We start from the raw sequence: 15449 nt of genomic DNA, 5'->3' as shown, positions 1-15449 counted from the left end.
AATTTACATGCACGTAAACGGCACAGGCACACCAAGGACACTGTTTGCTTGGCAAAGTGGTTTGCATGTAGTTTGTGTTAGTTTCCCCCTTTTTACATACTCTGATGCCTTCTTTTTCTGCAATTTGCAATGGATTTGCACACACAAATAAGCAGTGCTACTCTTTTTTGGATCCGGCCCTGTGTGTTATGTTATACTGCAAGATAATATGCACTCACTACCATCTTGGACATAACTGCACAAATGTAAAGATCCAACTTTAGTAGAGCATAGGGCAGGGAATCACAGGGTACCTCACGATACATTACATGATACATGGTCCTTGATTCCAATATTATCACGATACAGGGATACTGCGATAACCAATACATTGCAAGAAAATTGTATAACAATATATCAAAAGATATGCCTAACTAGAAAATAGAAAAATAGTTGTAAAATGGTCAAGTACAGGATTTCTCTATTTATTCACTGCAATTTAGTGTCAGTTTCACAGAATTTGCCACAGACTGAGCTGAAGACTGAACATCAACTGCATAAAGTCTTTACAGAGTATATTTATGTATATAAACTTAAAACAAAAAGTAAGGCAATTTGTGTTTAGTACATTATTTCTTTGTTGTAACAATGTTTCTTGGTAATAAATCTTATACCGTTGGAAAGCCTGTTGGCTCTTGTTTGGTGTTTGGTGGATTGGATTATTGAAGTTTGAAGAGTCAACAAGAGTCAATAGCAACAGCAAAATAAGCTGTTTAGCATTGGCAGAGAAGATTTGGCACATTTTTCATGGGCGCAACCCACATACTCAGCTCTGCTGCTCATACCACAAATGCATGATCCTTACAAATGCAGCACCATTTAAAAGGGTAATAAACAGGCTTTCCAGTGGTGTAAGATTAATTATAGCATTGTTACAACAAAGAAATGTACCAAACACAAATTGCCTTGCTTTTTGGTTTAAGTTTACATATATAACTCTATGTAATTTTAAGTTAATATTTAATCTAACAAAATAGAATTAAGCTCTTTATAAAAATATGTCTTTATAAAAATATGTAGCCCTGGATCATCTCGCATTTTAACTATCTTTGTGCAATCCCCATTTGCTGCACTGAAAAACTGCTGTCGGTTTTTGTTTCTTTTTGAGAGAAGGGGAATAAATCAATATAAAATCAATACAGAGTGGATGTACTCCAATCTTTTATTTTTCACATCAGCTTTCATGTCATCACTTAATGACCAGGTGTTTGTGGAGGGAGACTATGGGAGAAGAGCTAATCGTCACAACCATCTTTAAAGACTGATGGACTGTGTTTTGCGGAGGCCATGACGTGACAGGCCAGTGTTTTTTTAATCGAATTACGGAAGCCGTCATTCTTAACAACACTACACAGCACAGGTCCTTAGAAGTAAAACAAAGTATTGACTGTGGTTATGGTTACATGAGCAGAGACCAGCGGTAGCTTCAACAGCCTTGCTTGTTGACGTTGGCTGTTAGCTGTAATGCTAATGCTAATGAGTATTTCACTCTGGTGTGGCATATTTTGCAAATGACGGTCTAACCCCTGTCTAAGTTTGTGCTGTCTTTAATGGTTTGGAAGCCAAAATAAGTCCACATATCCGCTATGAATGCGGCAGAAGTCGCTCTGCAGCGTAGGTACGAGCAACCGGATCACTCAGACCAGAAGTCTCGTGTGATCTCAGTCTAAAGAGAGACGGGGCAAGAGTCAACTGGCAGCTGGCGATGCCTGCCACCAACTTGCGGTCAGGGGGCGAAATTACACCACAAACTACCACAACAACAAAGGGAATTATTAATTAATAAAATATCGATACTGCATTTTAAAATATTGATACAGTCTTGCGCAAGGAAATATCGCGATATTCCAGTGTGTCGATTTTTTTGTCCCACCCCTAGTAGAGCATCACTGCTGAGCAGAAAGTTGCTCAAACTACACAGCATTGATGGACAGTAGCACTTGTGCAAAATCTCTAATAGAAAGGTCAGTTCACATTCCAGCTCAAAGCTCAGTTTAACGGCTGCCACACTGGAAATAAGTAGGGGGGTCGTGGAGTAACTCATGAAACAATAACAATATGATACAATATGTGATTCTTGTCTAAAAATATTGATCAGATTAATGTATTATGCCATTGTAGTATCAGTATGAATGTATAAATGGCGTACAGAGGCCAGAGCTACTTTACAGCGCTGACACAGAAATGCACTGTGAAAACACCTACAGCGATTCTGTGATGAATTTATGATAAATGAATGAATCATACATCACAATTTCTGATTAACTGAAGAATAAAGAAATGCCTCTGTAAAGATTTAAGTCATGTATTTTTTCATTGCAATTTGGTGTTACTTTCTTCTGATATCATGCAGTAATGCAGGAGTGACTCAGTGAGCCTGTGCATATTTCTAAGCAAATCTAACCATTATCGATATTTGGGCCAGAAAACTGATCATTTTAACAGGACAAGTCAGTGAAGTATCGCAATATCAATATTGTACCTCCCTTGTAATCAGTAAATTTCTCCCTGTAAATCTGTGTGTGATAAGTTATCAAGATCAAATATTTTTTAGGCCTCAAAACAGACAGAATCTTTTACAAGAGAATGGCGTTTAACTCCAGCTGTCCGTTTCCACAGACAGCAGAAAAAGCTGATTTCTTAGTCCCCCTAATTGTGAGGTGAAGCAGCAAGTTTGAGACCTTCCACTGTGTTGGACCAAAAAAAAAGCTATCCTGAAGCAGTGAGCCCCATCAGGCTGCTGGTTTCGGTCTCATTTATTCCTCTCCAGCTGAGCTGTGTGCTGTAGAGGGATTGGGGGACTGAGCGTGCACAGTAATGGACGGCTATATGAAGATGGAGTGATCGGATAAGCATCAGTGATACAAGGGCAACCAGGTAACAACACAGACCCCCTCTCCTTTACTCTAGTCCCTTTCCCTGAAAAAAAAAAAAAAAAAAAAAAAAAAAATGGAGGGATGTGTGAGGCCTGTAACCATGGTTACCTATTAGCCCTGAGCCTACAGTGACGCGGGATGAGGTTTAGAGGGAAAAGGCCAGCCGTTGTTTTGTGCATCCATCCCAGTGAGAGGAGGAGCTTAGGCGTACAGTAGGCCTGCTGCTGTTGGCTTTTTATTCAGCTCTCAGCCTGTTTGTCCCTGTTGCTGTCGATCCCGCTGAGACTGGAGCGACTCACTGCAGAACAGACAAGAATAATTCATACAAAAGTAATAACATGCTGAAAAGAATACTCTAATTTCCCCTGTGTGTTACTTTTAACTAAACCCAGCGCACTCGAGGGTGGAAAGGATACTTTAGCCCCCTTCCACTTAAGACCAGCGCTCCTCTTTGAGCCTCTTTCCTGCCCGATGGGTCACAGAAAAAAGAACTATGTCGAGCCAGGAAGTCAGTGTCCTTTGTGAGGCTGTGGAGCGGCATGGACACCCTCCTCCTCCTCCTTCCTCCCTGGCTCCTCCTGAGGCCCATGCGTGTGATGTCCATACACCAAGCTGTCCACCCCTTTCTATTCACCTCCATCACTCCTATCCAACCCCCTTCCTCTCCCTCTACTCTCTTTCTCCATTAACCTACCTCCACCTTCTCGCTCGCCCCCTCTGCCTGTCTCCCTGTTCCACCCACTCATTTCACCCTCTTTCTGTCAGAAACCCTCCTTTTACTTTCACTCTCTCCATTCTTACCCCCTCCCGCTCTATAATTTCCCCCCATATGTCAGCATCCCCCTTGTTCTTTGTCACTCACTTCCTATACCCCACCTTCTTTTTTTGCACCTTATCTCTCCGCCCTTACTCCTCCTAGCCTTATTTCTCTCTGCCTGTCTGCTTTATTAAAATATTCTGAATTGAATAAGCAGCAGCGGGCTCCAGGAGACGTCTGTCTGACTGTCTGTCAGTCTTTCCGGGTGAGTTTCTGACTGACGAGGAGCCCAAGGTGTCAAAACATCTCGTTGGCCATCTGACCAGTGACACATGAATGCATTGGACAGTGAGTCACAACCGGGCCAAAAGGAAAAATGTTTACGATTAATTTGTGGCCTTCTTTTAGTGAATATAATTATCTAGTTTGTATGACAGATATGGATTCAGCTGGGCTTACTGGTTGACACAATGAAGCAGCATTTTATCATGCAACTCAAGCCTGGAAATCTCTCCCATATGACATAGAAAAGGCATACAAAAGTTTGCTCCATTAGCATTTCATTCCACTTGTGCTCTGACAATGAAGATTTCTTATCCATCTTATTTTATTAAGTTTAAGCTAAAAACCATCCTTTTACACAGCTAAACCCTCTATTGTAGTGTTTTCAAAGTGGGGTTTCCGGCCCCTCAAGAGGTCATCAAGGGGAAGATGAATCTTGGCGTGAAAATTGCTAAAAATAATGGATTTCTTTTTAGATGTTATGAACCGCTGCATATCAATATTCCATGTTTTTCTTTACCATTTTTTTGCTTTTTACCATATTCCTTTTTCTTTACTATTAAATATTAAGATACCACAAAAACGCGTTGTAAGTAAGGATGTTCCTAAGCGTCTATTTACCCATTAAGGTAAACGCTCATTTAATTTTTGTTTAACTGACTAGTCTAAAGAGGAGAAAAACCTTAGAAAACAGTCATATTCCTCACAGGATCTTTGTGTCAGCAGCTGTGATGTTAGCCTGATATACTCTCTACAGCATGGCTAACATTAAAAACTAGCACCGCCAGCCTTTGTTCTTCTTTGCTGGTTTATATTGTTTTTGATGTGTAGCCTCTTTTCACTTTAGGTCAGTAGTTACATGTGAGTTTAACCCCCGACAGCCTACATACCACTAACCTTATAACCTTAGTAATAAGTAGGTCAGGAATAAGTGCCCATTGAATGAAATGAATGAATAATAAGGAACATAATTCTAAAAATACCATGTCTATGGTATCAGCTAAGCTTCAAGCTGATATGCTTGTTTCCAGTCAGAGAATGACTGGATATCTGTTGATACCAAGTACCGATCTGATACTGGTGTGAACTTTCAGGAACAGCTGTGTTGTGGAAAACTGGTACATTATGTTAGCCCTACGGTATATAAAGTACAGCCTCTCTGTGACACTCGAAGTTGTTTTTCCTGAAGTTTAACTGCAAAATATTAAAATAACAATGACACAGAGGGCCACATCACAGGCTCTCTATCTCTCTTTCTCACCATTATGTGCTATTCAGGCCGTCTCCATAATGATCTGAGTATTTAAGCCTGACATGCTGACAGAACAGCCTGCCATTGGTTGACAGCCCCTTATAAAGCATTATGGAAAAACAATATGGTGGTCAGCATTGAAGCTAGAAGCAATAAATGATCCAAAATGGATTTAAAAACGGATTAAAATCAGGTTGATATGGGTGTGGATTTAATCTTGAAAGTCTCTGACAGTCACCCTTGTTCGAGGCCTGCTAGAAAAGCTTCCATAAGGGCTACAAAGTCATGGGTAGCCTAGTGCAACGGCTAGCCATAAGAAGGAAAACAGTCAGATGCTACAATTTATGGTTCAAAAGTTATTTAACCTCTATTTACCAGTGTCACTTCTTGTTGCATGCAGCAAAACTGTTCTGGAAGAGTTTTTAACGGATGTATACAGAGAATAATAAATGGCATGCTGACTCGATACTGGTATTTTCGATACTGGTTTTTGAATTGGAACAACTCTACCAGCAGTCAGTGTTATTTGAGGAGGGGTTTAGTTGTACTATGACCTGTAACAACTGCAGTCGCTGAAGAAGTTGGCATGGATGCAGCTACAGCAGCAGTTCTATCAGAACTGGAGGACATTTCTTTATCAAAAGAAGAGCAAAGATTCAAACCTAAAGCTTTTCTTGGTGGAAAAAATATTTTTGCTTTTCTCTACTGACTTCAAAAGTTACATAACCGACTGGCTCCACTGATAGTGAACAATGACAATGGCGGCCTGTTGAGCTTGTGTTACGTAGATACACCCTGGCGACTGTGCATGCCCACTATGCCATTTATTTGTTGCTCTGGTTGACCCCCCCCAATGAATGTGACTGACAGAATGTTTGTCCAGTCCCCTATCAGCACTGTCTATGGGGTGTTGCCCAGATAGATGTGGAATATATCCCATGCCATGTGAAACTGTCTATCTGGCATGTCGTTTTCTTGTTCCAATCTCTACTGATTATTGAATTAACAAGACTTAAAATGCCTCCAGTTTCAGGGCATAGTGAAGTAGACCATAAAAACACACTCTGACGCATCATAACGCCGTCTCCCTAACTAATTCCTGATGTTGACATTTCATAGCGTGTTTTTATGGTTTACAGGATTTGAAAATAAAGGACTTCTAATTGTTTTAAGTGCCTTTGAGTATTTTTTATTAATTAATTGACTCCATGAATCTCATGCCAAAGAGCACCTCACAGCATGCTCTACTGTGTCTATGAAGCATGGCTTTCTAGTTATTTCACTGTTGGTTATTGGTGACACAAAAATGACAAAGATACACTCCTGATCAAAATGTTAAGACCAGTTGAAAATTGCAAGAATTTGCATTTTGCACTGTTGGATCTTAAGAAGGTTCCAAGCAGAGCTTCAAACTATAAAAAAAAAACAGAAGAAATGGGAGTGACACAAAAAATTGAGAAAGCAATTTATTGAAAACAACAATTAAACTGAAATAGGATGTTTGGTTGTTTTTTAGCTATGGTCTTAAACTTTTGATCAGCCTATTTCAGTTTAATTGTTTTCAACAAATTGCTCACTCAAAATTTTTTTTGTCTCACTCCCATTTCTTCTTTTTGCATTTTGAAGCTCTACTTTGAACCTTTATAAGATCCTACAGTTCAATTTTTCAACTGGTCTTAACATTTTGATCTGTAGCGTATTTAAGACAAAAAAAAAATACACTGCTTGAAATGCATGGAAAACGTGACTATAAATTGTTATTAAAAATAAAGAAACACTTTTTATTAACAAGGTTTGTGATAAATTTGTTGATTTTTACTGAGTTAAGTAGAAGAAATTGAAGACATTTTTGTGATGATTTAATATATTCAGACTTAATAAACTACAACTTAAATTCTTTCTTGAACTACATTTTTTTCAGCTGTACACTGAACTGTGTTTGACTGAACTATGATAAGGCATATCAGTGCTGGAATTATTTCTGACATTTGTACCAAACTGGTAAAAATCTGCATTTTATGTCTTTTAAATAGCTCAAACGTACATCTGCTATTAAAATCTTTTCTGAAAAGGTGCGAATTATGTGACATAGAAATTTCGATGTCACAAACGTTATATAAAAGATAAAATGTTACCGCCTCTAACCAACTTTACCATTCAGAGACCACTCTCGTCATCTCCTGCACTGCCTCGGCTCCAGCTTTTCTAACACCGTTTACTAAAGAGGACGTCACTGTCGCTCCTGCCTCAGTACTTTTCCCCTCCTTCCTCTCAGTACCAAACTGCCCACTTTTTGTGCACTTTTCAAAAGTCTGAAGTGGGCGTAGTTAGTGCTGAGCTGGGGGTTTACCAACACTTTAAGCAAATTGTCCTCTAGTAAAAACAATATTTATGTAGCTTTTAATTGACCACTCTATTACTGAACTCTTTGGATGTAATCAGTATTTAACTGCTTTTTCATTAACTGTAAAATTTAAGGGGCTTTTTTAACTTTGTTTGATAGGATAGCTTAAGGGACACTGCAACAGGGAGAGACATAGTGCAGGATGACATGCTTTAAATGGCATCAGGGTGCAGACATTGAACCTGCACCCAGTAGCCTCTGTGCATGAGATAGGTGCACCGACAACAGAGCTAAACCAGCGCTAAACCAGTTAAACCAGAACTTGTCTGTTCTCTAAGAAACTTTCTTCAAGAATTATAGGAATGCAACAACATGGAGAGTTAAAACTCCTGTAGAAAACACTTAGAGAAAAAGGCTCTATCAAAGTTTGTTCACAAAACAACATATAGGGCTTGTAGCTCTGTGGAAAGAAGTACAACACATCCCTTCTGTGTGCAAGTATACAACTGTAGTGGATAAGATGTAGGCCTTATTACAGGGGTCGGGAACCCACTGCTCTGGAGCCCCTCCCAAGTGGCTCTCAGTAGCTATGTCAAATTTGAGATAAAACTTTTTTTTAAACAGGAAACAAATATTCTGTGATTGACTGGCGACCAGTCCAAGGTGTACCCCGCCTCTCGCCCGATGATAGCTGGGATAAGCTCCAGCTTATCCACCTTGTATATTTTACAAATAGATCTATTTTATCAACTTAAGTATGCATCATATCATGCCTCTATGGCGCAGCACATACTGGTGATTTCTTGTCTTGGAACAAAGGTCTGGACGGGGTCTTGTCACAAATGACACCTGAAGCAGGAGTTTTGTACTCATCACACAAGTTAAGTTTTGAATTTCTGAAATCTGATTTAGCACAGCAAGAGTTGTTTCTATTGCAGTTCTAAATCCATAAATGCATCAAAATGAAAATTATGATTACAATGCCAAGTAAGAATAAAATAATGGCTAAGTGGAAAGTTATCAGTGAGATCAAAAATATCAGTGGATGGCCACACATCTTCGCTTCATCAGCTATGTCGATAGCCAAAGACTCAGGCTAACTGACTGCGTCACCTTCACTGGAAGGTTCAAATGTGTTTTGCGTCTCTTTAAAGATTTTCTGGAAGGAGGTGCGACCAAAAATGGCTCTTTCAACTAAAAAGGTTCCCGACCCCTGCCTTAGCATGAATGTAGTATGCATTCACCAATGAATGCAAGAACAAATTAATTCAAGGCTCTTATAACTACTGTAGTTATGGTTCAATGAAAGCAGGTTAGGGGGGCTCGAGGCCTTACAGAAACAAGAGTGCAACTTACCCAACTTACAAATTGACCTTCAAGTATTTTGTGTGTTCGAAAGTGACCTTATAAGAGAATAAGACTTTGGCCTTAGCAGATATTGTCTGCATTTAATGGTGATAAAGTAAAAATCAATAGCTGTTAGGCTTATTTCTTAATATATTTTGTTTTGAACATTCCATATTCTCTTAATAATGCTGTTCATGCTCAGTTTTTACAATGTAAAGCACTTTGAGTTGCTCTGTAGTATGCATGACTGGTGCCCTATAATTAAACTCGCCTTGCCTCACCTTCTTCAGATAGAGAAGTGTTTAATAGACCCACAAATACATAAAGAACTGACGTTGGAGCTGGGCCCATTTCTAATGTTCCTCCATGAGAAATAAATGTGCCTGTTCCTCATTTTTAGCATCTATCTTTTCAAATGCCTTTTTAATGAAGTAGTTAAGCCACTCCATGATGTTCCACCCCTTGCACAAATAAATACACACTTGGCAACCAGTACACAGTGAGATGAGTTAAACCCACTTGGTTTCCCTATAATGATTAAACAACCTTCATTTAAACCCCATGCATTGCAAAGCTGCTGATCAATTAACATGATTTACTGGAGCAGCTCTGGACAGAGCGCTTCCACGGAAAGCACTGACTTAGTGTCCTACTGTAGGATAGACCTTCCTTCATCACACCCTGGGGATGACTTGTGGCAGAATAAACAGCCATTTGGACCCTCGTCTCTCTCCGCTGCGACTCTTTCCATGGAAATATGCGGCTTGAATCAACGCTCTGATGACACACAGCCATCTGTTGTTGTGTTAAGTGTGTTTGGGCATGAAGTGGAGAGAAAACACACAATCTCAGTTTTTTATTTAAAAAAAAACAAAGAAGATAAAAAATGTGTGCACATACACACACAGTGTGTAACTGCACAAACACATGAACACAATCACATATGCACAAAGTCGTAAAAGACACACACACCTCCTCCTAGAGTCCCCCGAGTCGCCCATCCTGAAATAGCAGAACTGAGGCCTTTTCAGTTTTTCACTTCATAGAACAGAGCTGGGAATCAAATAAATAATAGACAAAGAGAGAGGGATAGTGATAGGACGACAAGTCAATGCATCTTTTCTTTGCAACAGTGTAGCGCACCTCTGAAGACCCTCTGAATCCCTTCCATTCTCCACGCAGCAAAGAGGACCAATAGATTAAAACTGCATGGCACACGCTGCTAAAATGAATAGCACTAAAAATACATCCTTTTCACTGAGACATGAAAGGAAACTGCCTTTCCCCTGTCCAGTATTGAGCAGCCATTGATTCCAAGACAAAGGCTACACCTCCTCAAAGAGGTAAGAAAAATAGCAATCATACAGGCAATTATTTTCAAATGTGCCTGCAGCGGCCGATAATGTCAGCGTGCCTCTCTTCCTAAATAAAAGGAGGGAAGGCAGGCGTCAAAGCTGCAGGCCCGCTGCTGAAGACGAATGAGCCCATCCGCAGAATGCCTTGCTTTCATCCGGGCAGCATGACACGGCGCCCCATGCAGTGTGAGGCAGAGCCTGGGCCTGGGGGACAGACGCACAGAGAAAGAGAGGAGAATATAGATTCTATGGAGCGAGTACAAGGCAAAGACCTTCTAAAGACCAGTGGCCAGATTGCCAGTGGCTTTCTCTTGTAGTCCAGCCATAGACAACAATCACTGAAGCTCCACAGCCTATAGCAGAGCTCTCTCTGTGGGACAGGAGCATACAGTGGGCCTCTTTAGCTGGACCTTTTCTAAAGCCAGAGACAGAGACGCTCCCTCTCTAGGCGTGTACTTCAGACTCAGGCCTTTTTTCGTTTTGATGTGCAGAAACATCTGAGGAGAGGGGGGGTTAGAAAGCTCTCTGCTGGGTCTAGCCCTCCGCACTGCTGAACTACACTCGAGTGTTGTGAATAGAAATCTTCACTGGCCTGGCTTCAAAGGAGGAAAATCAAGAGGCAGTGATGAAGAGGAGGGGGGAAAGGGAAGGAAGGACTAACTGCAGGCAAGTAAAGAGGTCAACCTAAGGAGAAATCTGGGCAGTTGTTGAGATCTGACAGGACAGTTTCGCATGAAAAAAATAAAGTTGCTTCCTTTTATTTCTCTGTTTTAGCGACCATTAACGTCCTCATAAATAGACGAGCACACGCGGAATTGCTTACGCCCCAGTTTTCTACAGTTAACAGACTGAGAGAGGTAGAAAATGGGAGCAGTTAAGCATGGATAAAGGTAGAGAGGGATCGAGTGAACGCGAGGGATGGACAAATGAATACAAGAAGAAGGCAAAGTAGAGAGAGAGAGAGAGACTCCTCACCTACTTCAACCACTACTCATGTGCCGCAGTGGAAAGCCCTGCGGTCCATGCCTTAAGGCCCTGAGCCCACGCTTGGCCTATCAGTTTAAGATCAAAAAGAGCCCGCTTTAGCAAGACATATGGACTGAATAATGCATCTGCTTTATTTCCACAAGGCTGGACGGGCTGAGTGGCAGAAAAAAAGGAGGGAAATATGTGTGGCATATATTTCTATCTGTTTGTTGTATGAGTTCTAATGTTTGCATGCCTGTCGGGAGTTTATGAGCGTGTTTGTTTGGACCCATTTTTTTCTACAGGCCAACTAGCCTTCCCATAGTGTCAGTCATTGTGATTGGACAGTGACTGCAGTAGCCTGTAGCGTGCTAGAAAATGGGCTTCTTGTGATGTCTCATTTGAATAGTCTGACAGCCAGGGGTGGAGGAGCAGCCTTGTAATGAATTATAAATATGAGGTGGGCGCAAGTTTCCCCACAAACTGCTGAGAAAAGGTGAAGCACAAAGTCAAGTTCAGTCAGAGAGAAAGCAGTGTGGTCCCTCTGCAGCAAAACACCAAACAGCCTGGAGTTTTCCTCTGAGGAAAGCACCACTGAATGCATGCACTCTATGATAGCTATACGACCTGTGTTACAAAGAGGACATATGTAAGTAGTATATTACTGAACCAACAGAGGGAGACAAACACAAACAACCATAAATGGAACAGTATAAACACAGTATTCAGGATTAGGACTGTTCCAGATATGAATACAGACTATTCAGCCTGTCCAAAGTTACAAAAGCAGTCAGAAAATGGCGTTATTCAGCACAATTTAAGACAGAGGTGTCCAAACTATGCCCGGGGGGCCACATGTGGCCCCTAACCCCTATTCATTTGGCCAGCAGAAAATTCTCAAACATAAATGAAAAATGGCCCACATTAGATCACAAAGCTTGTACTTGACTATAGTGTTAAATTTCATCTGTTTTCTTGATGGATGAGTATAGTGTGTAATTTGGGGGTTTGTCTGGGCAGGTAACACAAAACTATACTTGCCTGTCATTTAAAAAAAAACAGAAAAATTATAGTTTGTAAAGACGGTATGGGTTTACTTGGATGAGTATATATTTTAGCTTCAGCACTAGGCGGTGCTACTGTGCTTATTCTGTAAACAAGACATATGGACATATGGACATATGGTACATGGAGCGCAATGCTCATTCTGACCAAGTGAAGACAGGGCAAAACAGGGCTACCCTAAAATCTGATTGGCCTCCTTAAAATCTTTGAAATGATTGGCTATTTGCCTTGTCAGCAGTTAACTAGCCATTGAAGCCTTTTCAGTAACTAAGCACATCTTTACCTAAATTGGACTGCATTTACTAACTTAAATATTGTAAAGGTGAGTTGTATGAAAGTGGCTCCATCGTTATAATTTTGTGTATGAGGGGCGCAGGTGGCTGAGTGGTTGAGGCCCGCCCCATGTGCGCAGACAACCCGGGTTCGGGTCCGGCCTGAGGCCCTTTGCTGCATGTCTCTCACCCGCTCTCGTCCCTGTTTCTGACTCTGTCCACTTTCCTCCTCTGTCAAATAAAGGCACAAAAATGCCCAAAAATAAAAAAAAATTTAATTTTTTGTATGTGTTACAGGGAAACAAAGTCAAACTGGTTTTCAGAGAAGGGATAACATTAGCAGTGCTAGCACCACCATCCTCCAGTCCTTCTTACAGGTTAATGTCCTTTTGTTGTACTGGTTATGCATTGCTCTACTGGAGTGGTAATATGCTAATTTAGTCTAAAAAAATGTCCTTTTAAGCTGTTTTATTAAAACAAGGCACAACTGATGCATTTCGATTCATGGTCTTCTTCAGCGTTCAAACAGGTGCTGACTTCTCGTTTTCCAGTAAGTCTTTTTTGTCATATACCCTGAGAAGTTTATTTTATGGAGGGAACTCCTTTTTTCGCTTTCCCTGTAGTATGCTTATTCAACCAAACAGCCTACATTCAACTTGATCTCCCATCTCTATATCAAACCAGTGTTGTTCCTTTGTGATTACTAATTTCCTTGGCAAAGTCTAATTGCATTTAGTCGACTTCTCTAAAGTCAAGTTAGTTTGCAGACTGTAGCTAATGTTAGCAGTGCTAGCACTAACAACCTTCGATCCTCTTTGCAGATTAAGGTCCACATTCCCATGCTAAAAGTCGTCACTCATTGCTTTGGTTATATGCAAGTATAACCCTACAGTTTTTTACAACTTTTATCCTCATTTACTAGATGAAAATAGTGCTAAACCGCACTGTTCCTATGAGATGATATCAATGCTATCAGTTCACCATTGTTTACATTGATTAAAGAGCATTATGGCAGTGAGGGTGCCATTAAGAACATCTAAAGTAGCTACCTTAGCAGGCAGTTTTTATAAATCAGTGCTATTGGTCAGCCTTTATATCTGTCAGTGGGTTTTAACCAATTTTAGAGCAATAAAAAATGTCAAAAGATGTCTTATAGTCTGTGAGGAACTCTGCATGTGAGGATTTTTGATGATCTAGAAAAGGGGAAATGGGATTGTGCTAAGGTTGAGTAAATGTTTGTTACTTTGATCCTTTTCTACAGCCCATGTTTTAAAATACTACAACCAACATTATTTCAATGATAGATTGTATCGAAAAGAACTGAAGCTTTAAAAACATCTCTTAAGAGATATTTTTAAGCCAAAGCTGTGACCAGTAAAAGAACTGGAGGAAGTGGTCCACTCAAATTCATGGGTTAGTTTAACTGGATTATACATTGTAATTAAAATGCATACCTTGAAACATATCTATATCCTCTTCATAAATGCACAAACCCTTCAGAAATTAAATTCATTGAGAATTAAACTGAGATGTTTAGGATTTTTGCTTTTGTTGCTGTATTTCAGAAAAAAATGTATTGATATAGTTTAGTATTTTTTAGCATGCTATTGATCAAAGTTGATAAATCTGGTATTGTGAAATATCTAGATTTCACTGATGAGTTATAAAAGGGAAATCCAAGACTTATAGGCACTGTGTGCATTGTGTTTATCGTCAAAACAAGTCATCCCATCTCTGGAAATAACCTCTGTGTGTTTTAATTGTTGTTCGCTGACAGTCAAATGGCAACAAACACACTTGTTGTATTCTGATATCTTTTTCTTACCATGAAACATCTTCTCTAATAAGTGTTAGAGAACCAAAGGTGCCATTATGCCACCAAACCTCATCTTCCTTTGCCTGACAAAGTCATTACAATCTTGTTCTAGACATTTCAAGTTAGCAGTATCAGTGCAGCTAAACTTTCATTAAGCTCCAGCATTGAATCCTTAGGAGCACACCCTTGGCTGTTAAACAGTCAGAGACAGTGTGAAGGACATCACTGGCGTCCCACCATGGATTAGCCTGTTGACACACTTATGCTGCTTGGCTTGAAGCTTTACACACTGTGGCACTGCCATGTCTCTGTAGGGTTATATGACCTCCTTCTAAATCATTATCACAGACAAGTAAACATTTCATCTGTGACAGAGGATGACTTTTTTCTCTTCTTGGACTGCTGGAGCTGCCATAGCTCCCTCCAGAATATTGAAGAAATATAACTGCTGCACTTGTACAGTCACACATCACATCAAAAACACTAAGCGGGGATGTTGCTATTAAAGGTTGTCGCGCCATCTAGTGGAGATATTTTCAAACCACAAGGAGTCACACACAGCAATAAATTTGGGGAGAGATCTGCTAGATATAAACTTTAGTTATAACTGGGATTAGAGATAATACTTCAAATTGAATAGAAATTGTGTATTTTCTTTCACTAGGGGAGAGAAAAGGTAACTGCCATGTTGAAAACAGATAGCATACAAACAAAGGAGTGTCAGGGACAGAAAAAGGGCTTTAACCCAGTTCAAAAGCAATTTTAAAACTATCTCAGTTGTTTTGAAGACTTGAAGATTTGAAATAAAACCAATGGTTGAAATTGCACAACAAGGATTAACTTACCTGTCCATGTCTTCTGTTCTGGGATAATGTAATACTTATTCCCCAGATGATCTGTACCGACGTAATCCCGAACTATTCCAAACGTGCGCCGTAAAGCTCCAAAAATCCTACTCATTGTGTCTTCAGGGAAAACCTGAAGGTTTTGGGATAAATGTAGTGTCCCTTGCTAGCTTGCTTGTCCTTTCTCTGGGTTGTTTATGCAACTATTCTCCTGAGTGAATAAACTGCTTTGT

At 40.1% G+C, this 15449-nt stretch overlaps 1 protein-coding gene across 1 annotated transcript in view; it reads right to left on the bottom strand.

Moving 5' to 3' along the window:
• The window catches only part of ndufaf2 (NADH:ubiquinone oxidoreductase complex assembly factor 2), a 34854-nt gene extending 19408 nt beyond the window's left edge, over positions 1-15446 (bottom strand). The window contains exon 1 of the mRNA XM_041786585.1: positions 15217-15446. Within this exon, the coding sequence (XP_041642519.1) occupies positions 15217-15331 (115 nt within the window). The 5' untranslated portion in view covers positions 15332-15446. The remainder of the gene's footprint in view (positions 1-15216) is intronic.
• Between the last annotated feature and the right edge of the window lie 3 nt (positions 15447-15449).

This window comes from Cheilinus undulatus, linkage group 5, assembly GCF_018320785.1.
Source record: "Cheilinus undulatus linkage group 5, ASM1832078v1, whole genome shotgun sequence".
NCBI lineage: Eukaryota > Metazoa > Chordata > Actinopteri > Labriformes > Labridae > Cheilinus > Cheilinus undulatus.
This window is presented reverse-complemented; position numbering and strand designations above follow the sequence as displayed.